The sequence below is a fragment of the Ailuropoda melanoleuca genome, chromosome 16, assembly GCF_002007445.2.
Source record: "Ailuropoda melanoleuca isolate Jingjing chromosome 16, ASM200744v2, whole genome shotgun sequence".
Lineage (NCBI taxonomy): Eukaryota > Metazoa > Chordata > Mammalia > Carnivora > Ursidae > Ailuropoda > Ailuropoda melanoleuca.
In genome coordinates, this window is record NC_048233.1 from 64,056,440 (window position 1) to 64,082,865 (window position 26,426).

General features: G+C 44.9%; 1 protein-coding gene across 1 annotated transcript in view; it reads left to right on the plus strand.

The window, feature by feature from the left end:
* Positions 1-26,426, plus strand: part of KIAA1549L (KIAA1549 like) — a 266,547-nt gene that overhangs the window by 130,871 nt on the left and 109,250 nt on the right. Inside the window, exons 2-6 of the mRNA XM_034645358.1 lie at positions 11,027-11,371; positions 14,451-15,059; positions 17,110-17,225; positions 19,847-20,066; positions 20,890-21,023. Of these exons, the coding sequence (XP_034501249.1) occupies positions 14,582-15,059; positions 17,110-17,225; positions 19,847-20,066; positions 20,890-21,023 (948 nt within the window). The 5' untranslated portion in view covers positions 11,027-11,371; positions 14,451-14,581. The remainder of the gene's footprint in view (positions 1-11,026; positions 11,372-14,450; positions 15,060-17,109; positions 17,226-19,846; positions 20,067-20,889; positions 21,024-26,426) is intronic.

The window sequence follows — 26,426 nt, forward strand, 5'->3', positions numbered from 1 at the left end:
TGACTCTGGAGCTAGAATGCCTGCAATATGTATATATTATATAAGAGATTTATTATGAGGTTTTGGCTCATATGATTATGGGGGCTGAGAAGTCCCACCATCTGCAGGGGGCAAGCTGGAGACCCAGGAAAGCCCTTGCTGTAATTCCAGCCAAACCTGAAGACCTATGAACTGGGGAAATTGATGGTGTAAATCCCAATCCAAGGGCAGAAAATTATTATCCCAACTCAGACTGGCAGGAGAGGAATGAATCTTCCCTTGCTCTGATTTTTGTACTTTTCAGCCCCACCCGCATGGGGGAGGGCAATTGACTTTATTGTGCCCACCAGTTCCAATGCTGATCTCATCCAGAAACACCCTCACAGACACACAGAAATGTGTGGGTAGCCCATAGCCCAACAAATTGAGACATAAAATTAATCATCACAAGCATCTTCCTGATAGTAGTGTTGTGAGGATGAAATGTGTTCATATTTGTAAACAGGACAGAGGTGGACTGCAGGAAACATTCAGGAAGTGCTAGTCTCTGGCACACAGTAGGTGCTCAGATTAATGGAATCAGTATAGGGAGGATAAGTTTCACGTCTATGGTAGAATACTTTTATTGTGGACTCTTGTCTTTCAAGTAGATGGCAGTTATGCAGACACTCATGGCATGTCCCCTACAACCAAATGGTGTGCAGTCTGTCCTAGGCTCCTCCTGGACAAGTGTTGGGTAGGCCAGGTGGGGAGAGCACCAGCATTCTGGTTCCCTTCTATGGGCACCCCAACTTCTGGCCAGACATCTCATCTGTTGCTAGTCACAGATTGTCCTGGTGACGAGAAGGATGAAGGAAAGTCCATTGCCAATGCTGAACAATTATGTCTAATGATTTGGATTATTACTAGATAAACCAAGGCATTGGGAGATAGAAGTGGAACTTTCCTTGATGGAATAAATTTAAACTTAAAATAGATCTCACCACTTTATACCAAATGAGAGAAAATGTAGTCTCCAAAACTTCTAAATTATAGAATTTTAAAAAAATAAATGCTATCTTGATATGACCACATATGCAAACACTAGGGCAAATAAACTATTCCTGAAAATTATTTGCTATGAACATATTGGCTCTCTTTTTGAGTTTTGGCACTTCTGAAGGGTTGGAAAATTATTTACTTAGAATAAATATTTTCTCTTTTTTACCTTAAAGGCAGTTAGTTTAATTGTTATTCAGTCCTAATAGAGTTGGTCGATAATTTCTTTTTATAAGCATCTGAATTAATAAATCCTGAAGTAGCCGTATTCATTATTTATGAGGTTAGACTTCTGTCGTAAAACTTATGTCTACATCAGTCATCAATGAATATGAATTAAAGATGAATAATATTTGTCATTAATATGGGCAGCATATTCTGCTTCTTGGCCCCCACACAGACACTTGCAGAGTTTCAGAGTTTAGTTGTAAAAAGAACATCAGTACCCATGGGGCATCACACAGCCTTCCCAGTAGAGCATTTTTCTTGTATGTCTCCAGTTGGGGGGGGGAGGGGACAATCAACTTATTGATATTATCGTTTTACCTAAATCAACTTCATGCCCCAAGGAGGCATTAGAGCCAGTCAGTATAATGAGGGTCCCTCACATTCGTTATACAGAACTTTACAGATTTCCTAGTGCTCACCCTTACGCTCTCTCAAGTGAGGAATATCATTAGTAGAGTTCATGAATAAGTCTGATAAAATACACGGTGAAACGAGCCTACCGGAGCAGAATTTGCCAGCTGTGTAATTTCAAAGAACATGTTTTCAGATTCCATGATGGATTTAGTCCACTCATCAGTTCTTCTTTGGTTTTTCTGTATCTGAAATTGCTCAAGGGCGATGACTTTATACCCTGAAATGATCTTAAGTTAGAATTCCCTCAAGGTGTTCTTCAGAGCGGTGGCTCCTTGGGATATTAGCTGCTATCATGCAAAAAAGAAAAAGAAGAAAGAGTTCCACAGTCAACTAGCTTGGGGATTTTCTAGATGAAATATAACATTTGTTTACCGTACGACTTTCGGAGACTTTGGTGTACTTGTCTGCACTGTGAATCTCCCGGAAGAGATTTCCTAAGCTCTTTGAATACAAAAACCTTTTGCCCTCAGATTGTCGCGTGGGACCAGTATTTATGGGAACAGTTGTTGGGACATGGTTTCCTTGCTTGTTCTCAGTTTTAGAGGCTGTCAGGTTGTCTGGATGTCCCTAATACAGGACTATTGTCTTTTCAGCCTAACAAATACTCTGTGAGATGCAAAGTGAACGGGAAGGTCTCTGCTTATCATGAATAACAAAGTAGATGATAAGTGTTGGGTTACAAATAATAACCTTTAGGAAAACGTTTAAGAGTGCAGAGTTTGGCCTAGGATCATACTATTTGAACCTTAAATGCAATGAAAAGTCTTAACAATCTCCTTTTGTGTCCAGTATATTTTGTGCAGTCCTTGTGCCTTGTGTTGACTGTCATGGACTTTATAAATATTTAATTTATTAATTGATAATTTATGCATTAAATCATTTATTATTATGTATACACATACTTTTTTTATAGAATTGCATAAGTGTGATCCTGGAGTACACCTGGGTTTCTACTTTTTATTTTGATCTTTCCCTCCCCCCACACAGAGTTTTGCTGGGCTGCCCTGCATTCATTTACATATTTTGATCATTGTTTGTTTACTTCCTATATCTGTATTGGATTTTGATATCAAAACAGTACCGGTTTCATAAAATGAATTGGGAATGTTTTCATATATCTCAGAGGCCTGAATTCGTTTCATAATGTTAGCATTACCTCGTTTTTTTATTTTTTTTAAAGATTTTTATTTATTTATTTGACAGAGAGAGACAGCCAGTGAGAGAGGGAACACAAGCAGGAGGAGTGGGAGAGGAAGAAGCAGGGTTCTATTCCAAGACCCTGGGATCATGCCCTGGGCCAAAGGCAGACACTTAACGACTGAGCCACCCAGGTGCCCCTAACTCATTTTTTTTAAAGTGAGGTGGAATTCAGACGAATATATCTGGTCCTGGCGTCTTTTTCAATAATGCCTCCTTTTTCCTACGTTAATTTATTTAAGTTGCTCATTTCTGGGTTAATTTGGGTTATGAAAGTTACTCATTTATATATGTGTATATTTTATTTTATTAATTTATCTCATAATAATATATTTTATTATGAGAACACGCACACGAGAAGCTCTTGCTCTGTCTCTGCCTTCTCCCCTCAGCATCTCAGCTCTGGCTGTAGTGAGATTCATGCGTCAAGTTTGTAAGCAATCTCACTGGGAAAGTGTTTACTTTGCGACTATGCTGAGTAAGTCATTTCGAAAACCACATGCTTGATTGTGGAAATAAGCAGACTTCAGGGGAGAAACCTAATGCAGAAGCTCAGTGAGGCTTTACTAATGCCGGGAAAGCCAGGTGGATCACCCAGGCACTCACTGGAGAATTACAGCTGGAGACAAGGGATTCATTGTAAGAAATGTGAACTGTTCCTGAGAGGTTTGAACAAGTTTACCACAAAGTGGGAGTATAATCATTTACTGTTATCATAGTTTAGAAAAAAAGGCATGACTCTGAAACCTCTTAATTAGATTTTGTGCTCCTTGATGACCATCATGATAAGTAACATAATATATGTTACTTACTGCTGTTAATATATGTAACATATATATATGTTACATGACTGCTGACCACGTACCAGGACGTGTTCCAGATATTCTGCATGCCTCAAGACGACCTGTGAGACAGAGATTATGACTACGCTCACTGTGTGAGGAGCAAACCGGCACAGAGAGGTCTGTAACTTGCCTAAATTGACCCAGCTGGAGCAAAGCAGGTGGACTGTAAACCCAGCTGCTCTGATTCCAGATACCACACCCTTCACTGGGACACTTAACCACCTTCCCCGTAAGGATTACAGCTTGTTCACCTGTATAAAGGAGGGACTAGCCGAGAGAGGATTTGGGGGGGAAATGGCTAAGTGATTGAGCAAATAAGGGAGATAATTGGCCCTAATTCTAAGCAGAAAGGGAAAAGTACTCTAATAGAGCTAAAACATGGTGAGTTGTAGAAACAATGACATCTTAATTATGGGACTATCGCTTAGAAGCGGTTTACACTTTTCAACATGGTGTGAAGTCCAGTAATATGCCTTTTGCCCAACTTTCTAAGGCCCTATTACTGCTTTTCATTTGGCTCACTTCCTTACATCTCCAGTCTTTCTTGCCTAATGGATTAAAATGGTCTCAACTCCCCTTAGGGCTGTTAGAGTGAAATAGAAAGAATGAATAGGGAGGTTTGGAAAAGTTTGCTGATAGGATTGTCCTGTTTTGAAGGATCAGTTATTGGTGGCTAATCCCATTTTCTGTGGTTGAGTTTAGGCTGTCTACTGGGATAAGGTTCATTTTGTTTTGTTTTTGTTTTTTTTGAAAGCAGTAGTGTGCAAGTGGGGAGGGGCAGAGGGAGAAGGAGAGAGAGAATCCGAAGCAGGCTCCATGTTCAGCACGGAGCCCCACACCGTGCTCAGCGCAGGGCTCAATCTCACAACACTGAGATCATGACCTGAGCAGAAATCAAGAGTCGAATCCTTAACTGACTGAGCCACCCAGGCGCCCCGTAGTGGGGTGAAGTTTTTAAACTTATAAATGACCCTATCAGATCAGGATGATGGCAGAGTGGAGGGGGAGGAGAGATAGCTCAAGTCCCATTGATTTACTTCTGATGCAGATGGTGTTAGAGTTCGATGTGTGTGGTGACCTTGTCCATAAGAGGAGGTCATTACGTGTGTCCCACCTACCACACAGCGATTATGATGCCAGAATTGGAAGGAGATGAGGCTATTATTTATAACACTGAAGACGTATGTATAACCTGTATCTTAATAGTCAGGGTGGGGAGGTTAAACAAATTATAATACCATGTCTTGGTGGGATCAATATGCAGCCTAATCCAATATGAAAAAATGCTTTAAAATAATGGCAAAAAACCAAAAGCAGGTGCAAAGATGAATGTGCAGTGTGATCAGAGGTCTGAAAAGCACGTAAACCAAAGCTCTTCCAAGGCTGAAATCTAGAAGTACAGTTCACCACAGCGCGAATTGTGGTTTTCTCGATGTGGTGGGGCATGCCTGTGGAGGGGGCAGAGGGATGCGTGGGACTCTTTTCCTTCAACTTTTCCATCGTTTCTAAAGTTTCTGTAATGATCACATAAAGTGAAGCTTTAAAAAATGAAAGAGAAATGTATTACTGCCATAATGGGGGGAATCAATTTTATTTTTAAACCTGTTCACAAAAGATTTGAAAGCAATAAACTCTTTTTTTTTTTTAAAGAAAATCGCTCTGAAAGAGCTTTGATAGTTAAAAAGCTTCTGTTGAAGCAGTAAACACAGCCTTCCATTTGCTGGCATCACTTCAAGGAGTGGCAATCTGATTGTGTTTAACTGGCACATTGAAAAAGCCCCAAGAGAAACCATGTCAGGAAGAATGTCCCAGGCGCCAAGCTTCAGAACTGCAGGTCTGGGGGTGGGTGTTTCAACACAGCAATGCTGCCTGATTCATCTCCCTTGACCTTCTGGGAATCGGGGTCTCGGTGATTTAGAGCTATGCTCAGTAATGTTTGCCAAAGCGAGACTCATCCTCACACTCAGGGGACGAGGTCAGCTACCGTGTGGCCTCCAGTCTGTCGGGGTCCCTGTGGGAGGATGGAGGCCACTCTGGACCTGGCGTTGGAGGAAGACCTACTCCTTCCCACATGGAGCAGAAGCCTTGGGTCTGAAGTCAGAGGGGTCGAGTCATACTTGGCTGTAGAGTAGCTGTCAGTGTGACTCTGGCCAAGCCAGCATGTAAGCTCCCTGGGGCATGGTTTGCTCACCTGTAAAATGGGGGTAATAACCTTTATCCTCTACGTCACAGGCGCTGGGAGGAACGAGGTGGGATGAGGGTATGAAAAGATTCCGCAGACCATAGGGGGATCCACATACGTGTGGGACCGTGACAGTTCCTGATCCACAAGGCATTTCTGAGTTTTGATTAGCATCCGGGGCCTCTGAGGAAGCCTGTCCACGCCTACCCTGGGCTAAACAAATAATGATAACAACAACAATATCAATAGTAGCTAGGGTTTTGGGAGCACTCATCATCTCATTTTAAGGAATTATTTATTTGTTTGAGAGAGAGAGAGCACAGGGAGGGGCTGAGGAAGAGGGAGGGAGAGAGAAACTTTAGCAGACTTCTCTCTGAGCATGGAGCCTGATGCAGGGCTCCATCTCATGACCCTGAGATCAGGTGGTGCCCCTGTATCACCTCATTTTAATACTTAAAACAATTTCATGGTAATGTAGGTACCATGAGGTAGGGACTGGAATAGTCCCCATTTTACAAATGAGAGAGAGGCACAGAGAGGTTAAGTAACTTGTCCAGGGTCACACAGCTAGCAAATGGAGGAGTGGGATTTGAATCCAGGCAGTCTGACTCTAAGGCCTGATAGAAAGCTGCAGATATTTTTCTCTGACAAACAAGGAAGAGGGGTTTGGGATACTTGTTCATTAACTGATGGTCTTAGTTTCTTATATGCAAGAGCTGCTGTTGATCGGGTTTGCTTTTCTTTAAGTGTTGCAACTAAGAAAACCTGCTGGTGGGCAGTGAACGGGACAAAGTGGATGGCTCCAGACCATGGTGGGAAATGGGTCCCAGGCTGGCTGTGGGAAGGCCTCCTTCTCTTCAGTGTCTCCAGCAGGTGAAGGAAGGAAGCACTGAGTGGGAAAGGGCCATGACTACGGCCGCGTTCCAGGAGTAGTTTGAGGAAACCAGGAAGCCATCCAGGGTAGCACTGGGAGACCCTTTGATCTTGATCGGAGAATATTTCTTAAGTAGGAGCCTCTGATGACTTTGGAAAGGAGGGTCTCTGCTGGGGTCTGGGATCAAGACAGCCATGAACAGGGGACTGATACAGTCCTAGGGACTGAAGAGAGAGGTTCGAGAACAGAGAAAAAGCAGCAGAAGAGCCTGATGCATGTGTGGGCTTTTGCGAGATTTGTAGGCTATGCAGCGGGAACACTGAGCAGCCCTGGGGCCCAGGTCTGGCGTTATGGGCAAGTATTGGGAATGATGCATTAGCAGGGCTAAGGGCTTCGGGAAGACGGAGGCCCGAACAACCCATCGTTACACACCTGGCTGTTACCAGCGGGGGCCCGAGGTCTGGGGAGACTAGGGAAGCAGTTCTCACTGTTTCTGACATTCTGTTTCCAAACCTGGCCAAGCACTCCCTAACCCGTTTTATATTTCATTAGTTAATGAATTTCAGTTCAAGGATAAGTTTAGCCCTGGTGGGACTTTTCAAACTTGATAAGCAAGTTATTTCCAACATAAATCCATCTCTGCTCCCCATCTTTCTTTATCTAGAACTTCCTTAAATCTCTTACCACTTAAGGTACTTTCTTTTAAAATTCTTTAGATGACCAGTCCCTTGGTGGGACACACTGTCCAAACACAGGTCATTGTTAGCTTGTTCCTGGAATGAGTGATATTTATGTTTTGTTTTTGTGGTGTTTTTTTTTTTGTTTTTTTTTTGTTTTTAGAATGAGTTATATTTTTAATGTTCAGAAAGGATAGCCAGTCAGGGGCTTATGCAGGAAATCATCATTGTCTGCCATCTCTCCCTCTAGTATGTGGGATATATCATTGCGTTTTTTAAAGACTGTTTCTATATTTGTCCACAAAGAATAGTTCATGTCATTCTAAGTAGAAGAAAGTTAGGGGTTTTGGACTGGAAGTGGGGTGGGTGGATTGGAGAGTCAGATTTCATTGAGAGAAAAAGAATTCAGTAATTTGATTAGAATGGTGTGGCTTCTTTTTTTCTTTGAAAAACGGGATTTAAACACAAGAGTACAACCTGTTTCATAGCAACATTCCCGCATGTCTGCTGCCATTTGCTGCTGTGGCTTTGTTTCTACTCTTGCAAAGCCCAGTGTTCTCTTCGGGTAACTTCCTCTGTGCCCCAGGTGCTATGTGAGGATTGTTGTGTCGCAGCTTTTCTGTGATGTTCCAAATAAATGTATTAACTTGGGCTTCTTTCATACTGTCTTGATGGCAACTTCTCACCATCCTTTATGCTAGTCTTCCATTGTGGGACCTCACGCTCCACCTCTTTTTCCTACGCTCCCGTTCACCATCTAACCTCACAGGTCCTTAGGGTCCACATTTGGAGCCTAAGTTTTCTATTAGTTTTCTATTAGTTTTCTATTAGTTTTCTATTGCTGGAAAACAAATTACCACAACCTTCTGGCTCAAAGTAACACGCACTTATGATTTCCCAGTTTCCATGGGCACAGCTTCTTCGGCTCCTCCGTACAAGGTCTTACAAGGCTGCAGTTGTCTTGTCTGCTGGGCTGCGTTCCCATCTGGAGGTCTGGCCGGGGAAGGAGCTACTTCCAGGTTCACTGAGGTGGCTGGCAGAATTCATTTCTTTGTGGCTTCCATGTTGAAGGCCCTAGCTTCTTGCTGGCTGTCAATGGGAAAGCATCCTCAGCTCTGAGAGGCTGCTCATAGTTTCTGGAGACTGCCTGCAGTTCTAGAAGCTACCCACAGCCCTTTGGCACATGGGCTTTTCCAGTATGGCCTCCTAATTCCTCAGGCCACCAAAGACAGCAGGTCTAATAGCAAGATTGAGTCTCAGATATTATAAACACAAGTGTGGTATCCCATCACCGTTACCATATTCTATTGGTTAGAAGCAAGTCACAGGGCCTGCTCACACTCAAGAAGAGGCGTCACACAAAGGCATGACCACCGAGAGAGGGCTCATGGGAATACTGTAGAGTGTGCCCAACGCACTCCGATACCCAACCTTTATCACACTTCTCCTTCACTGCCTTTGTTTGAGTGTTTTAAGCTCTGTAATCTGATTTTGCCCTACTTCTCCTAATTTAATTTTCCCTTCTTAATAAATTACCTCTCATTTCCCCCTCAAAATTTTTTCTTCCCTTTCTGTCCCTTCCATGATACATTAATTAATACAAATGTATTTTATTTATTAGCATAGACATAATTTTAAAATCTTGTGTATACAGCAGAAGTAGTTTTCATTGAAATGAAGAGTTCTTAGCTGCGCTTTGGCTCCGGAATCCTTTTGAAACTCTCATTAAAGCTATAGAGATTCGTTTCCCAGAAGTGAGGGCACAATCCTGTATTGTTTCAGTTATTATTGCCGCATAGCAAACCACCCCTGGCTTAGTGTGGTAAAATCACAAGCATTTTATAATGTTCATGGTTCCAGGAATCCAGACTGAGCAGAGTGAGGATGGCTTGTCTCTGCTTCATGATTCTTGGGGACTTAGTAGGGAAAATTGGAACAGCCAGGGTGACTTAAATTGAATGGTTAGGGACTGGAGTTACCTGGAGGCTTCTTCATTCACGTGGCTGGTACCTGGGCGGGGATGACTGGGAATCTTGGCTCATTTGGGACTGTTGACTGGAGTACTTATACATGGCCTCTCCATGTGGCTTGGGCTGCTCACAGAGTGGTGGCTGGTTCCAGGAGGGTGAGTAAGGGAGTATAGAGAGAGCAAGCCTTCCAAGAGGCAAAGTGGAAGCTGCCTGGCCTTTTGTGATGGTAGCCTTGGAAGTCACGTGGCATTGCTTCCGCCATACTGTAATTGGTTGAATGGTTTCAAGCCCACTTAGCTCCAGAGTGAGGGGACATAGACCTCACCTCTTAGTGGGAGGCAGATAGGAGAAGTTGCAGCCATTAAAAAAAGTGTATATATATATATACACACACACAAACATATTTAACAGACTAGATTATCTGGGAATTGAAAGGGATCATCAAGGATGATCTATTCCAGCCCTCTACCATGGCTCAACTCCTTTTCACAACTTTCTAGTCATCCCATGTCTGGACCGCCGTCAGGGGTGGGGGTGGTTTCCTTCTGGTCTCTCCTGTCATCCACTCCCACCCCTTTTCAGTCTGTTCTGTCAGAATGCTTGTTCTAAAACACAATTTTGCTTCTGTACTTCACCCATCTTCACCTCCCCACCCCACTCCACTTCAAACCAGATTTCCTAACTTCAACTCCCTTTGGCTCGTTTCTATCAGATAGTTCTAACGTTTTTATGTAATAATGGAGAAAGCTCTAGAAGCACCTTTTCTTTTTTATTTTTAATTTAAAATATGACTAAAGGGCACTTGACCACCTCTGGAGTCATGAACACCATCAACACAGCAGAACCACGGAAAGGGGGCCCAGACAATCGTCAAGCAGGATTGTTTCTCTTCCCGAGCACATTTCCAGCTCTCTACCCAGTTATGTTCTTGCCTCCTTTCCTGTGGAGCTCACCATTTTGTGCCCTTCTGTCCTTGCCTTTCTGCCTGCAGCTTTACACAGGAAATGCTGGTGCCGATAGTCTGATTTCTCTGTAGGTGCTTATAGTGACCCTGGATCTTGTGAGGCATCTCTAGTCCTTGGTTGGATGTGAATAGTGTATCTTTCAGAGAGAAAGATGTCACTGGCGCCGTCTTTCCAAGCACGGACAATCTCAGTTACTTGCCTGGAGAAGACTTAGGTCCTAAAAACACATTTCCACCCAGATACAGAGTCCTTTCATTTTGCATTTTGGGTTCTTGCATGAGGTTTATTTTGGCGTCATAGGCCATGGCAGGTAGTCACATTGATCTTCGATTTTCTAGGTTGTGAGTTTCACAGTCCAAACCTTGTAGATGGTACAGAAAAAAAGATTTAAGTTACATAGATATCTTCTGTATCTTTGCTCAAATATCACTTCATCAGAGGCTGTTGCTCACTATCCCTGCCCCATAGGGTAGCTGCTGCATTTGCTTCTGTGTAGTTACGTCATTGTCTGAATACGTTTAGGGATCTTCTGTGCTGGGGCTGCAGCTCTGTGAGATGGGAGCGGGGCCTGCCTTGCCCACCCCTTCCCTCCAGGACCTCCCACAGCAGACGTTGATGATCAGCTGATGCCTGACCATGTGGTATTTTGTTTCACAGGAATAGACAGTCTACAGATAACAGTCAGCCCGACGCCGGAGTCATTTCCTCATGGGAAAGTGTTACCGGTTTCAACAACATGGCCTTTCTCAGAAGTCCAGTCTTCCTCGGCAGTGGCCAGAATCCAGAATGTGCTAGGACCGTCCCCTGACAACACTAGCACGCTGCAGTTCCCCCGAACATCTCTGCCCAAGGCACACCGCAGAGCTAGGGCTCACGGGGACTTCTCTTCCTCCCCTTACCAAGGAAGCGGCCATAGCGCCTCCCTCGAGCCTTCCAAGGATTCCACAGAGTCTGTGGCCCAGCAGAGACCTCAAGGGGGAAAAGACGCAGCCTCCGTGTCAGGTTTGCCTCACACCAGCATGCTTCCCTCATTCTCCATGATCCCATCTCAGCCAGCATGGGTAGGGACTCCTTCCATTTCAACACAACATTCCCCAAGACCAGACATGCTCCCGTTTCTCCCTCCACCTTCATCCTCTTCATTGGCTCCTGACTCACCTCATTCCATCATCTTTTCTAAACCAGTCGAACAACCCACCCAAGTGGCTTTCTTCCCCCAAAGAGCTCCACCTGGCTCCTCTTCAAGTCAGAGCGTAGCTAATTCCCCAAACCCATTTGCTGATGACATGAACCACACTCCGTCCAAAAATGCCCAGGATTTGATAGGCATCCCTCATATAGGTTTTTCTGGATCCTCAACAATGCAGCAGCCCAAGCTGCCCCCCACAGCAGGTCCCTACTCTGCAGGCCCCCCCACACCTGAGTTTTTGAGCTCCATGGCAGAACTGACCCATCTGCCTCCCCTTCCCCTAGTGCCTGGAAGTCTTCCTTGGCTTCCAGATGGACCTCCCTCATGGTCCGTGTCGGAAGTGGCTTCAAGTCCTACATCCACCCAGCCAGTCGAAGCTGGGGTGGCTGAGGGAGTGCACAGTGGGTCGTCTTTGCCAACTTCGAAGAGTGCAGCAGCGGCAACAGTGACCCAGGAGGCTGTGTCTTCACTTTTCCAGACTGCAAAATCAGTGGCAGAGGAAATGACCAGCAGAAAGCTAGCCGCTGCTACTGCAAATGACCTCGCTCACCCAATGCATTCGTCAGCGGCTCCAGAGAATTCCCAAGGGCCCGTCCTTTCCGCAAAACACACGGCTTCCTCGTTGGTACCTTTTCCTCTGCCTCTCCCCACTGCCAGCAGAGGGCAAACCATCCTTTCCAGGGCATGGAAAAGCACAGCAGCAGACTTGCCCTCTGTGCCCACTTTCCCCCAGCTGGCACAGAATCATGGCTCCCCATCCACTGGGCCCCAAATGTCAAGTCCTCAAGAAGGGGGCACCAACGGATCCCCTCCTGCTGCAGCTACAGACCTCCCCCTCTCAAGTAAATCTCCCGATCTTCTTTCTACGACTTGGGCATTTCCCCTGCAGGAAGAAGATAGCGTGACAGCTGTTTTAAAGAAAAACGAAAAGGCAAATTTGACAGTTGCTCCCCAGACCCTTCCAAGTAAAGAGACTCCAAGTCTTCACACTGTAAATGGCTTCACCTCTGATTCCAGCACAGATCATACTTCCTCTTTTTTCATTACAACACTAAGAACAAACCTTCCTTTAGAATCAGCTCACCCTTCCCTGTCCTCCGTACGAAGCACCCAGACTCTTTCGCCACCCCCCAGCTTGTCCAACATCAAACCAGAGGCTCATACAGCTGTGGTAGACCACTCTGAGTTGCCAACTTCCCAACAGGTGATGGCATTTCCCTCCGCCGCTGAGGTCTATGATTTCTCAACAACAAGGCATGTGAAAAAGCCAGCAACCACAGATGTTTTCTGGAGTTCTCTTTCCATGGAAACTGGGTCCCTCTCCATAGAGCCAATGATATCTGGCTTGCTGCAACAAACAAATTATGATTTAAATGGGCACGCAATTAACTCCACCAGTTGGGAAACTCATTCAGCTTCAGCTCCTCCTCCCAGTGGTTCCACTTCAGCTGCCAACACAATAAAATCTTCAGATTTCAGAGCTACTGCTGGGCTTTTTGTGACTACAGAAGGCTTTAGCATTCAGCTTCCAGTCCTTCGTGCAAGCACCAACCAGCCCATTCAGCGGTCAGAGGTTACCATGGTTGGAAGCCATACAGATGTCGTGTCCATAACCAGTAACTATTCCAGAGACTTCCAAACAGCTGAGGTTGAAGAGAACCCAACCGCAAGCCAACGTGCTGCGTCTCATCCCCGTCTGCAGCTGCCTGTGCCTCCAACACGTGCCCTTCTGCCAGCCTCTCCGAGTCTGACTTCCACGGCCAGCTTGCACCAAGTGCTTGCAGATGGAATGGATACGAGCCTCTCCATTTCCAGGGACGTCTCTCCATCTCCTGTGCTAGGTGCTTCTCCACCATTCCAGAGTCTCTTGAGATACCACTCCACGGATGAATCTCCTCTGTCACCCAGGGCCATACTCAGGACCCCGTCCAAAGTGCTGCTGGCTTCTCAGCGCCCCGACAAATGGTCGGGTGCAGCCACTCATGCAGGTAGTTTGTTTCCCGGTACCCCCAAAACAGGTATGACTGCGTCTGTGGACAGAGGGTCGTCAAGTTCAACACAGACACCCGGCTTTGCTTAGAAGCAGCGGGAGCACACTTTGAGGACGGTGAACGAGTTAGCAGCCCCGCATAGTCATGTCCTTGGTCCTCCGCTGACTTGAGTTCTTTGAAAGTACAGTCGGTCTCCAACTTACAGTGGTTCGACTTACAGTTTTCCAGCGTTGTAACAGCGCAAAAGCAATACGCGTTCAGTAGGACTCATACTTCAGACCTTGAATTGAGCTCTTCTCCCAGGCTAGAAATAAGTTGGTATGATCCTCTCTGGTGATGCCAGGCAGGGCAGCAAGTCAGAGCTTCCAGTCGGCCAGGCGACCACGAGGGTCAACAAGGGTACAATTACGACCATCCTGTACCCACACAACTATTCTTTCACTTTCAGTATTCAACATATTACATGAGATATTCAACACTTTATTATAAACTAGGCTTGTGTTAGGTGATTTTGCCCACCTGCAGGCTAAGGTGGGTATTGTGAGCCGGGTTAAGGTGGGCTGGGCTGAGCTATGCTTTTGGTAGGTTAGGTGTCTTACGTGCATTTTTGATTTATGATATTTTCAACTTGTGACGGGTTTATTACGACGCAACCCCATCGTAAGGTGAGGAAGATCTGTGTTCAGAATTTAAATGTCCTTACTGCCAAACATATGTTTCTGTAAGTGGCATTCTCACTATGGGTAATTGACTTAATGAACCTAGAGCCGTTTTGCCTCAATTCCAGAGCACAGAGACTTTTCACGCCAGCAAACCCATAAGTTACATCCGTCCATCACCACGACAAGTGACATGTGCCCTGTGGACCAATGACAGACTTTGCTTTTTTTTCTCTTTGCAGCGGACCCCTCAGTGTCGTCCAAGGCGGAACCAACAGCAGCAGCAGCAGCCACGTCGATCCTGGGGAAATCAAGTCCGCTGGCGCTGTCTGCAGCCCTGGTCGCCAAGGGCACGGGCAGCAGCCCTTCAGCCATGGCCTCAGGATTAGTCAAGAGCAGTTGGACCACTGCTCTAGCTAAAAATGCCACAAACAACGCAGCGCCAAAGACGACAGCAGGGGCAGTGCATCCGGCCTTCTCATTCACACCAACCTACATGTTTTCAAGAACGGCACATACCGTGAGTGCTCATACAGCCATGCAAGGGAACACAGGCACCGCCTCTGGCCTGCTGTCCACAACATACGTCCCCAGGAAACCACAAGCCATGCACACGGGCCTCCCGAACCCCACCCACCCGGACGTGCCCAGGGCGTCCACCGCACGCCCGCTGACGATCACAGCAGCCTTGACGTCCATCACCGCCCCAGTGAGGGCCACCCGCTTGCCGCCTGTGCCGGCAGGAAATACAGACACTGCTCTTCCCGCTGCGTCGACTGCCGTGGTCACCACCGGCAAAACGGCATCCAACCTGGAATGTCAGATGTCCAGTAAGCTCCTGGTGAAGACAGGTGAGAGTCCACTGTCCTGGTCTGACTTGAAAGCAGTGAGCACATCCTGGTTTCAGAGATGTAGCAGAGTTACTGGATTTCTTTGAGATGAGTGGTTCTCAAGCAGGGACCATTTTGCTCCTTCTCCCCCAGAAGGCATTTGGCCATGTCTGGAGACGTTTTGGGGCATCCGTGACTTGGAGGGTAGGGAGGGTGCTAATGGCATGTAATGAGACAGAGACCAGGATACAGCTAAACACCCCACAGGGCCCAGGACGGTCCTACAGCAAAGGATGATCCAGCCCCAAATGTCACAGTGCTGAGGCTGAAAACCCCTGGTCCTTATCCTAAGTGACGGGGGNGGGGGGGGGGGGGGGGGGCTTTATGTGACACAGAGTCTAGTCCCGGGATCAGTCGTGATATCAGAGGCCCCCGGGAAACCATTTCTGCCAGGGGGTCTGAGCAAACGAACATGTAGCAAGTTTCGCCTGTAGAACATACCGGTGACGTCTCACGTGAATGACGAATGGTTAGTAAAATACTCCATCTTGGAAGCACTACAGAATTCAGAAAGGCTTTTGTTACGTATTTTCTCCGCCGGCAGATAGTAAAAGTACAGCTGCATGATGAGGGTGCCCAGGATTTCTTTTGATGTTGAAAAGGAGGCCTTGAGAAAGTTGGGTGGTGTCTGCTATCTTGAGCCCCCACCTCCCAGTTGCAGCCAAGCAGGGCAGGAAGGCATAGGGTGCTTTTAACAGTGTGGCAGTGTGTGCTATAAAAAGCATTAGACATATTATTTGAAAGAGCATGCCAATGCTGAATGCTCGAGTCCCGCCTTCCTCTTCACCCCACAAAGGATTAAATGAAATTATATCTTGAGACGTACCCTATTCTAAAATGGGAAATTGTGAAACTAGGCATAGCAGAAAGTACAGTATCGCTTTCTATTTCTCAAGAAATTATACCATCTGGTTTTCCACTCCCCCTCCTCTGAGAGGCAGGCCACCCCAACCACCTAGATGCAGAAGTCTGGAACATTCTCCCTCCACCTTCTGTATCACCCCCCGTCACCCCAGCCACACCTGGTCAACTACCGGTGCCCTTCAGTTCTAACTCCTTGAATACCCCTTCTCTCCACTTCCACGTCCCTGGTTTCACCCTGTCATCACCCACCTCAATTTCTGCAACAACAACCAAATTTATCTCTCTGCCTTAGACTAGCCCCCCCTCCAATCTGTTCTCCAGTCTGTAGGCAACGGAACTCTGTGAAATGTATGCCTTTGCTTAAAACCCTTCACTTCCCGTCGCCCACAGGACCACGCCTAAACATATAGACTGAGAGGCTTCGCTTCTCACCGCTGCGCCTTTGCACTTGGTCTTCTCTCTGCTGGGAGCAAGTGGGGGCAGTCCTTCTCCCCTGGGCCTACCTCATTCCCCGTTATCCTTCAGGACTCAGCAGAAGTTTCAGGAAACCTTCCCTGAACCCTACCCCCTTGCCCAAGTCCGGGCTGGATGTTCCTCCTAAGGCCTTTGACAGCATCAGAAACTTCCCTTCAAACAGTGCCTGTCACATTCAATCACAGGCGCCTATTGTCCACTCCGGGTCTCCATCCTACTCTCTGTCCCACTTGTGGGGTGGGGGGGCTGCACCTTCCTGATTCAGGGGTGTCTTAGGCTACAGGACCTCACTCAGGGCCTGCACCTCAGCAGGCTGTCAGGGAATGCGGTTGCAGGAATTTTCTTGCATGCATTTTCTTGCAGACCCATCAGGGCCAGGCACTGCTGAACCCAGTTTTCAAACGCAAAGGCAGCGCTGGTCAGAAATGAGGTGCAGCCAGCATATTTGCTCTCTCTCCTCTAGGGTCACACAAATACAAGGGCCTCCCTTCTTGGGATTTGAGTGGGACCAACAGAGCTACTACCCCCGCCCACGGCTCTCATTGGTTGGACCTGCACTCCCCAGCTTTATTCAGAACTTGCAGGAGGTGGAGGGTGGAGAGGAGAGGGGAGCTCAGTAATTAGGGGGTCTGCTGCCTTACCCTGACTACTGTGCTTCTGTTTGCTCCTACAGTTCTCTTTCTGACCCAGAGGAGAGCGCAGATCAGTGAAACCTTGAAGTTCAATCTAGCCAAAGGGCTCACCCAAGCATTGCGCAAGGCTTTCCACCAGAATGACATCTCGGCTCACGTAAGCCCCTCGCTTTTGTAATTAGACTAAACCATCCACATCTTCCTCTTGGGCTCAGAGTATGTCTAGATTGTTTCCCTCCTCCCTGGGTACCGTAATCATACTTGTCAGAAGTAGCATCTTCCTTCATTTTGGCAAATCGCTAACGTGTGATGACTGAAGAGAAAAAGGTCAAATTTTGAGATGGAAAAATGGACGTTAATTGTCTTATGTCTATTTTTTTTTTCAAGCCTGGATATACTGTTTTAAATTGTCCCATTATCCCATCGTTTAGGGAAAGTATTTAATATTGTGAGTCTAATTCTCAAGAAACTGTCCATTGCTTTTCCCTTTATCTTCCTCAGCATTGTGAATAGTGATTTATTTCTGGACATTTAAAAATTATTGTAAATTGAGTCCAACTTTGCTTCAAGAGCCAGCAGCAGACAAGGAAATAAACATTTTTCCCCCCAGCACGTTAATGCCAAGTACTATTTAACAACTGCCAGCTGATTTCCACGGCATATCCCACCAGTGATGGAAGCCTTGCTTTACCCTTGCTTGGATTGATTCCAAGTTTTAAAGCCCTAAATGTGATTGGCAGTTGGTGGACAACCCTTTACACCACTTAAAAATATTGCTGTGGCTTCTTTCCTCTGAGGCTTGTCCTGCAGCTGCATTCAGCTTTGTGGTCTCCATGACCACATCGAGGACTAGGAATGAGGTTTGTTACATAGTTTATTGGTCATTGTCAATCTCTTTTTTTGATGGGGGGGCGGGTGGTGAGAAGGAGCAGAGGGAGAGGGAGAGAATCTCAAGCAGACTCTGTGCTGAACCTGGAGCTCGACATGGGACTCGATCCCACGACCCTGAGATCATGACCTGCGCTGAAACCAAAAGTCAGATGTTCAACTGACCGAGCCACCCAGGCGTCCCTGTCAATCCCTTTTATATAATTCTGAGAGAAAAAAAGAAAGAAAGAAATGCATTTTGTGAAAAGCATCTGTGGTTTCTGCACCAGAAACTTTACTTGAAAGTTGAAAATGTGAGTATTTCTATTTGGTCACCTGACAGGTAATTTTCACCAAACTTCACTTGTTCACAAACTACTTTCAGTGTTGACCTTTTCTGCATATCATCGCAGACCACTGTGATGATTAGTTATGAATTCATTTTTAAAAAATTGGCCCATTTTTTAAAAACTTTTGAAAGGATGTTTGATATTACTGCCATGACTAGAAATTGGGTCTTTTACCACAAATAAAAGGTAATCATAAAAATGAGAATAATGGTAACAACTTGGTAATTTCAAGCTAGACATTGTTGCTTGAGGAAGGCTCTAAGGCTGATGTCCCTGGTGTCTCTTTGTTTAAAAATATGATTAGCCAGCATTAGAGAGGTGCTAAAAATAAATAATCCCCAAACTGAGACTTGCTCCTGGAGATTGTTAGGATTGGAGTGGGAGTCACTTTCTTAGGGGGTGATCTGCTGTTGTTTAACACTGTGTCCTTGTTCCACCCAGAAGTTTCTCTTGTTCCACGTACTGTCTTCTTGAACACCACCTTTAGGTCCCAAAGAGGCCGAGAACACACAGTGTGGAGGGGGCAGAGGCACACGTAGCCTGTTGCTGGTTTCTTTGACAAGTACACATGACATTACCAATAGAAATGCAAGAATTAGATGTGGTGGGTGTGGTGGGGTGGGGGGGGCGTGTATTAAAAGCACCCTGAACTGTTAATACAAAACACTAAGAAAGCAGGGGTGCCTGGGTGGCTTAGTCAGTTGAGCATCTGACTCTTGGTTTCACCTCAGGTCATGATCTCAGGGTCCTGGGATCCAGCCCCCACCCCCTCAGACTCTGAGCTCAGCAAGGAGTCTGCTTGAGATTCTCTCCCTCTGCCCCTCCCCCCACTTGCATGCTCTCACTCTCTCTCTCAAAGAAATAAATCTTTTTAAAAAACCACTAAGAAAGGAAAACAGAATAAGAATAAAATCTAAAGCCTCAGAATCTTCCAGTTAGGTCAGAAAGAACTCAGTGTATCAGTGTGTCTGAGGACTCCGTTTTAAGAGAGACTCTTCATAGCCCATCCACACCCTCTCCTCGGCCTTGAACCAATTTACAAGCCAGGAATGGAGTGAAGTCCAAACAGTCCTTCTCTTAGCTTTTAGAAAGAGAAGTTCACCTCATTTACTACCTAATCCCTGTCCTGAAGAAGCCCCCACTTCGTCTATCATCTCTGCCTTTTAATTTTCATAAATGATGGGAACTATAATAAAGCTGTTTTTCCCAGCATTCTGTCTCTGGAAATCTCTTTTGCCTGCCATCTCCTCTCTGCCTTCTTGGGTGACCATTGGTGCTCATGGAATTACACTGAGGCATTTAAGGAGTCAAGAAAACCCCCACAGATTTAATTCTATTCCATGTAGGTTGGAAATAAATTGTATTTTGTTGTATTCTGATATTTTGAGACTTGCCAATCCATATATGCTTTATAGGATTATTAGAATATTTGTTGAATGAGAACATCTTATTCCCCAGCCCTGCTAAATAACAGAACAGTTGTGGCTCTAAGAGACACCAAGAAGAACTTAAAGTACCGTGGGAATAAACGCTGAGTTCTGTGGGTCTGTTTGTTTTGTAGGTGGACATTCTGGAACATTCTCATAACGTCACAGTTGGTTATTATGCTACCAAAGGGAGGCTGGTGTACTTGCCGGCTGTCGTGATCGAAATGCTGGGCGTCTATGGGGTCAGCAACGTCACGGCAGATCTGAAACAACATACCCCAAACTTGCAGTCGGTGGCTGTCCTTGCCTCCCCGTGGAATACCCAGCCCGCAGGCTACCTCCAGCTGAGAACAGGCAAGTACCTCAGAAAGAAAGGATTCCTGTCCATTCCGGGATCGGGGGCAGTATCAAGAGGACACCTGTTTACACACTCCAGGGCTAGCTTCCCTTAAGGTCCTGTGCACCTTCCTCAAAGCCTCTACTAATCAACTGTCCCTGTTCCCTGCTCATAAACGTAAACTCCCAACCCTGGATTTATTAGAAATAGTCCTTTGCGGGAGCCTTCCTTCTCAAGTCATTTAATTAGTACTTTATAAGCAAACGCACCATATTTTTAATTTTTTTTTTTCTGTATTACCAGTGGATACTGGTAAGAGCTGCATTCATAGCGTCTATGCTTTGGAGCAACACGTTCCAGATGCCCCCAAATCAGAATCTCTGAGCTTAGGCCTTGGAATCTTCCTCTCAAGCTCCCTCATGATTCTGATCAGGTGGTTGATAGACCACAAGAGTGGAGAAACCATTGAAATTGAAAGACTTGATCAACTTAGTGATGCAGGTCAATTGACTTCTTTCCCCCCTCCAAAGAAAGAGAAGGCATGATGATCTCTCTTTGATTGTTTTTTATCATTCTTGGAGCAGATGTCCGCAGAATCCAACCACATGGTCACACAATCCTTTGCATTAGAGGGAATCTCAGGTTTGATCATGCTTTTAATTCTTCTCTATCACAAATCATTTTAAGAGCCACTTCCAACATTACAGCCAAACCTTGTCTGTCCTTATTTGCCTGATTTCACGGATGTAAAATCATGCTGTTTTATATGATGACTGCTGTGGAGTCCAGGGAATGAGACACACAACTTCGGCGAGTGCTGATTTATTACTCTCCTTCTAGTGCTGCAGTTCGTGAGCCAGTCCGACAACATCCAGTCCTGCAAGTTCGCTCAGACGATGGAGCAGAGGCTGCAGAAGGCCTTCCAGGATGCTGAGAGGAAAGTGCTGAATACCAAAAGCAATCTGACGATTCAGGTAACTTTACCTGTGTGGTTGACAGAGGCCAAGCATAATGCAAATGTTGGCAAGAAGTGACTTGGTCTCCTGTTTCGAAGCTGTGGTGTGGCCATGATGGGAGGGATGCTGTTTTGCTATATAGCTGCTATGGTTTGGGATTTTATACTTATTTTCCCATGTGAAACTTCCTCTGGCCTTCCCAGTACATTTGCTATTTTGCTTTATTTTGTATTATTTGTTTGTTTAGACAAAGTCAGGGGGAAAGGGCAGAGGGACAGGGAGAGAAAATCCCAAGAAGGCCCCGGGTCCATTGCAGAACCGGATGCAGGGCTCGATCTCATGACCCTGAGATCATCACCTGAGCCGAAATCAAGAGTCAGACGTTTAACCGACTGAGCCACCCAGACGCCCCAATATATTTACTATTTTAAAAATTAAACTAGATATACCATATAAGATACAGTCTCATAAAATGAATCAAATGTCTCATAAAATGAGTCAATTCTGAACAGCTAACTCATCAAGATTTGCCTACCCTGTGATTTGCTTTGAGTTATTTTCTAGACATCCACAGGAACCATCACCTTAGTTTAAACAAACACACACACACACCTTTTATATTTGGGGCTCACCATATGCCAGGAGGGTGCTATGTGTTTTAGAAATATTTTGCCACGCAATACTCAAGACATCCTTTCGAGGTATTATCACCATTTCACAGAAGATGGAACTGAGATAGAGGCTAAGAAACTTCCAGAAAGTCACTTGGTTGGTAAAGAAGGAAACAAGGACTTGAGCCACAGCTGATAATCTTATCCACTATGCTATACTATGGAACTTTTGGCAAACACATGAATTTTTCCTGGGAAAATCCCACTCCTGGTTTACTATATTTCAGTTTCCTAGACTTACAGTAGACATGCCACCAAAAGCTTTTCTCAGACCCACTTTTCTGCAATTACATAACTAACATCCCACTAAAAACAGTTGCTTTTTTTTTTTTTTTAAGTAAGCTCCACACCCAGCATGGAGCCCAGCGTGGGGTTTGAACTCGATGCTGAGATCAAGACCTGAGCTAAGATCAAGAGTTGGGATGCTCAATTGACTGAGCCACCCAGGCACCCCAAGACAGATGCTTTTTAATGATATTCATCCAGCCCCCAAATTTCTCTGATTAACTGTATAACCCAATGTCTCTGTTTTCACTGAACTAAATCTTTTGCAATTAAACCCAGTGGTTTTGAAATTGACGTTTAGCGTAAGTGAATTATCAGCAAAGCCAGTATGATGTAGAAAGCACACAATTTAATTTGAATGAACAGCTTTCCTTTTCTAGATTTATCCACAGTCTATATGGAAGTATCTCATTATGATTCGGTTCATATTAGATTAAGATCTAAAAACGTGTCACAAACATAAGATTTATGTAAGAGGTATGACTCAGCTCCCTTGTGGGAGATCTTTTTCTTTCTGATTGGATTTGTGATCCTCACAGGTGCATGATTCTAGTTAGGGCTTGGCGGCGGAGCATACTCTGATTGTATTCAAGAAGCACAGACCCATTGAGCACCTGCCATTCATCAGGCACTGGGAGGGACCCCAAGATAAATAAGCTGCCTCTGGCCTTAAGAACACTCTCTGTGTTACATGATAGTCATGGGCCAGGAGATGAAACTTTGAAAGCAAGTAACAAAGTTTCCTTGGAAAAGACTATAACAGACAACCTGAAAACTGCATCTAAATAGATTTTAGATGTTCTTGAACGTTTCTGCAGCTTTTTTTTTTTTAAGATTTTATTTATCTGACAGAGAGAGAGAGAGCACAAGCACAGGGAGAGGCAGGCAGAGGGAGAAGGAGAAGCGGGCTCCCCACCGAGCAGGGAGCCCAATGCGGGGCGCAATCCCAGGACCCTGGAACCATGACCTGAGCCGAAGGCAGTCGCTTAACCAACTGAGCCACCCAGGCACCCCTTCAGCAGCTCTTGAAATGAATGGATAATTGGGCGAATTGTTTCATTTGCCCTGTTTTGCTTTTTGCCATGGCTGACAGGAAGCCCAGAACCAATTTGTTGCCTGGATTTTGGAACCCTCTAGGCCCCTGTATCATGCATATATGTAACTACGTGCTAACCATCCCCCTGGGCTTGTTGTAGGACCTGGTTTTATAATTAATAACTTTCTATTTAATGTATCAAGTATAATTTGGAGGGCACCTTGGATTCTTTCTGGACCACATAAATACCTAATTTGTTCAGAGAGTCATTGATATGTGTATATGGTTTTTTTAAAAAAAACTTGTATAGCATTGGTATTAGGGGCTAGACTGCAGTAGACTCAATTAGGACCTTTTTGTTTGTGAATGACAGAATCAAGCAAAAAGAAGTAATTGGCTCCTATAACTGAAAGGTTCACAGCATATTTCCTTCAGGCCCAATTTGATTCAAGTACTTATATGATTTCTTCCAGAAATTCTCTCTTTATCTCTCGGCCTTGCCCTGGGTTTGCATCATCTTCAGGCCCAGTGGGGTGGCCCCTGGCACCTCCAGGTTTGTCTCATCCTTATTGCTCACAGTCTTATGAAACCAAAATGCCTTTTTTGGTGGCCTTCCAGTAAAATCTGGGGATCAGCTCTCATTGGACCCACTTGGCTTGTGTGCCAATTTCTGGAGCAGTAACTGTGGCCAAGGAAATCAAATGTCCCAATCAACTAGGCCTGACTACCCCCACTTCTAGAGCTTGGGTGGGGCAGCCCCACCCAAACAAAGCACATGAACCCAGTTGGAGAGAAGAGGTGTTTACCCGAGGAAATTGTGGTGCTGTCCTAGAAGAAAGGAGAATAGATTCTGGGTAGGTAGAACGACAGCCTTCCATTCTACCAGTCTTTTTTAGGTCTAATTAGCTAAATGAATTGTGGCATGAGCGAGTGGGAAGTAAGAGATAAGGTCAGAAGGCACAGGAGCCTAAGCGTAAAGGGGTAGTAGGAAAGTACCCCCTTTAGGGGGTGCTTCTGCTGGGGACAGGGCAGGATTTTCAGGGAACGCTAAGATGACCTTGGTCTCAGGCCTTTGAACCTCTTATTGATGAAGCTAGTGTTAAGTAACCACCAAGATTGGTCACATTTTTCTTAGCTATAAAAAAAAAAATGAGAATATTAANAAAATTAAAAAAAACCAAAAAAAAAAAAAAAAAGGACAGTCCGTGCTCATGAACTGGAAGACTTGATTTTGTTAAGAGGTCAGTACTGCCAAGAGCAATCTACAGATTCTGTGCAATCCCTATCAAAATCTCAGTGAATTTTTTTTGCAGAAATAGAAAAATCTATCCTAGACTTCGTATGGAATCTCAAGGAACCATGAATAGCCAAAACAATCTTGAAAAAGAAAAGCACGGTTGGAGGTTTCATGCTTTCTGATTTCAAAACTTACTACAGAGCTACAATAATAAGACTGTGTGGTACTGGCATAAACACAGACATATAGACGAATGAAACAGAAGAGAGAATGCAAAAATAGACCTTTGCATATGTGGTCAAATGATTTTTGACAAGGGTGCCAAGACCACTCAATGGGGAAGGACAGTCTTTTCAACTAATGGCATTGGTAAACTGGATATCCACAAACAAAAGAATGTAATTGGACCTTATCTAACACCATATACACAAATTAACTTCAAAGTGGTTCAAAGACCTAAACATGAGAGCCAGAACCATAGGACTCTTAGAAGAAAATAGAGGAGAAAACTTCATGGTATTGAGTTTGGCTATGATTTTTCCTGGATAGGACACCAAAAGTATAGGCAACAAAAGAAAACATAGATAAATTGGACTTCACCAAAATTAAACACTTCTTTGGATCAAAGGCCACAATTAATGATCAAAAGGCAACCCACAGAATGGGAGAAAATATTTGCCAATCATATATAGGATAGGGGGTTAATATCTAGAATATATAAAGAACTGGTACAACTTAAAAACATAAAAACAGTCCCATAAAGAAATGAACAAAGAGCTTCAATAGACATTTCTCCAAAGAAGATCTAGGGATGATCAATAAGCACATGAAAAAGATGCTGTACGTGAGGGAAATGCAAACCAAAACCACTCTGTGTGCCACTTCGCATCTATCAGGACGGCTTTTATAAAAAAGAGACTAACAAGTGTGAGTAAGAATGTGGACAAACCGGAACCTGTGCGCTGCTGGTGAACTTCTCAAATGGTGTAGCTCTATGCAAAATGGTATGATGGTTCCTTAAAAAATCAAACATGATCTAGCAATTCTGTTGCTGAGTATATACCCCAAAGAATTGAAAGCAGGGTCTTGAAAAGATATTTGTACACCGATGTTCATAGCAACATTATTCACATTAGCCAAAAGGTGGAAGCAACCCTGGTGTCCATCCACAGATGAGTGGACAAGAAATGTGCTATGTACATAACAATGGAACATTCTTCATCTCTAAAAGGGAAGGAAATGCTGACCCAGGCTACAACATGAACGAACCTGGAAGACATTATGCAGAGAGAAATAAGCCAGTCACAAAGGGACAAATACTATAGGATTCCACTTATAAAAGGTGTTTAGTTTTGTCGAATTAATAGAGACACAAAATAGAATGGTGGTTTTCAGGGGTTGGGGAGAGGAAGAAATGGAGAGTTGTTTAATAGGTACAGAGTTTCAGTTCGGGAAGATGACAGAGTTCTGGAGATGGTGGTGGTGATGGTTGCACAACACCGTGAATGTGCTTCATGCCGCTGAGCGAACGCTCAAGTGGTTAACCGGATAAAATTCATGTGTATTTTGCCACAATTTACCTGATCGAGTGCAGTATGTGTAGAGGTATCCATACCTATATCCATACAGGCTTCTTTGGGATCCAGTGAGATTCAGTTTTGTTGAAAAGCAAAAAATAAAATGTTCACGCTAGAGGTAATGGTTGAAAAGTTATTGTAGTTACTGTTTTTTTAGGTGGCAGTACGGAGAGGTCTTTTGGATTGTTCAGAAAGAAGCACCTTTCTTTTTTGTTACCCTGGGAAACAGGCATGAAAACCTGTGGCTCAACCCCATTCCCAAAAATTCTTTCAGAGAGGAGAGAGAAAGTTGACTGGCAGTGGTGTACCCTAAATCATGGGATGATAGGCTCTGTGTTAAAGAGTTAACTAGCAACTTCCACTTATGGGGGAAAGTGCGAAATAATGTGAAGAAGCTATTCTTGACAGTCTTCTTCAAAATAACGATTTAAAGGAAAGTTACAGGGATATTTATGTCTGAATGCACAAAGTCTAGGAAAGACAGGACAGCTCCCTACAGGAAGAGAGGGCACACTCAGATGAAGATAATTTGAAGAAAGTCTAATAAAAGGGACCCTTTGCAGCAGTGTGGGCAGGCTCTTGGGAAACCACAGGGCGAGTCCAGTACCCTCGGCT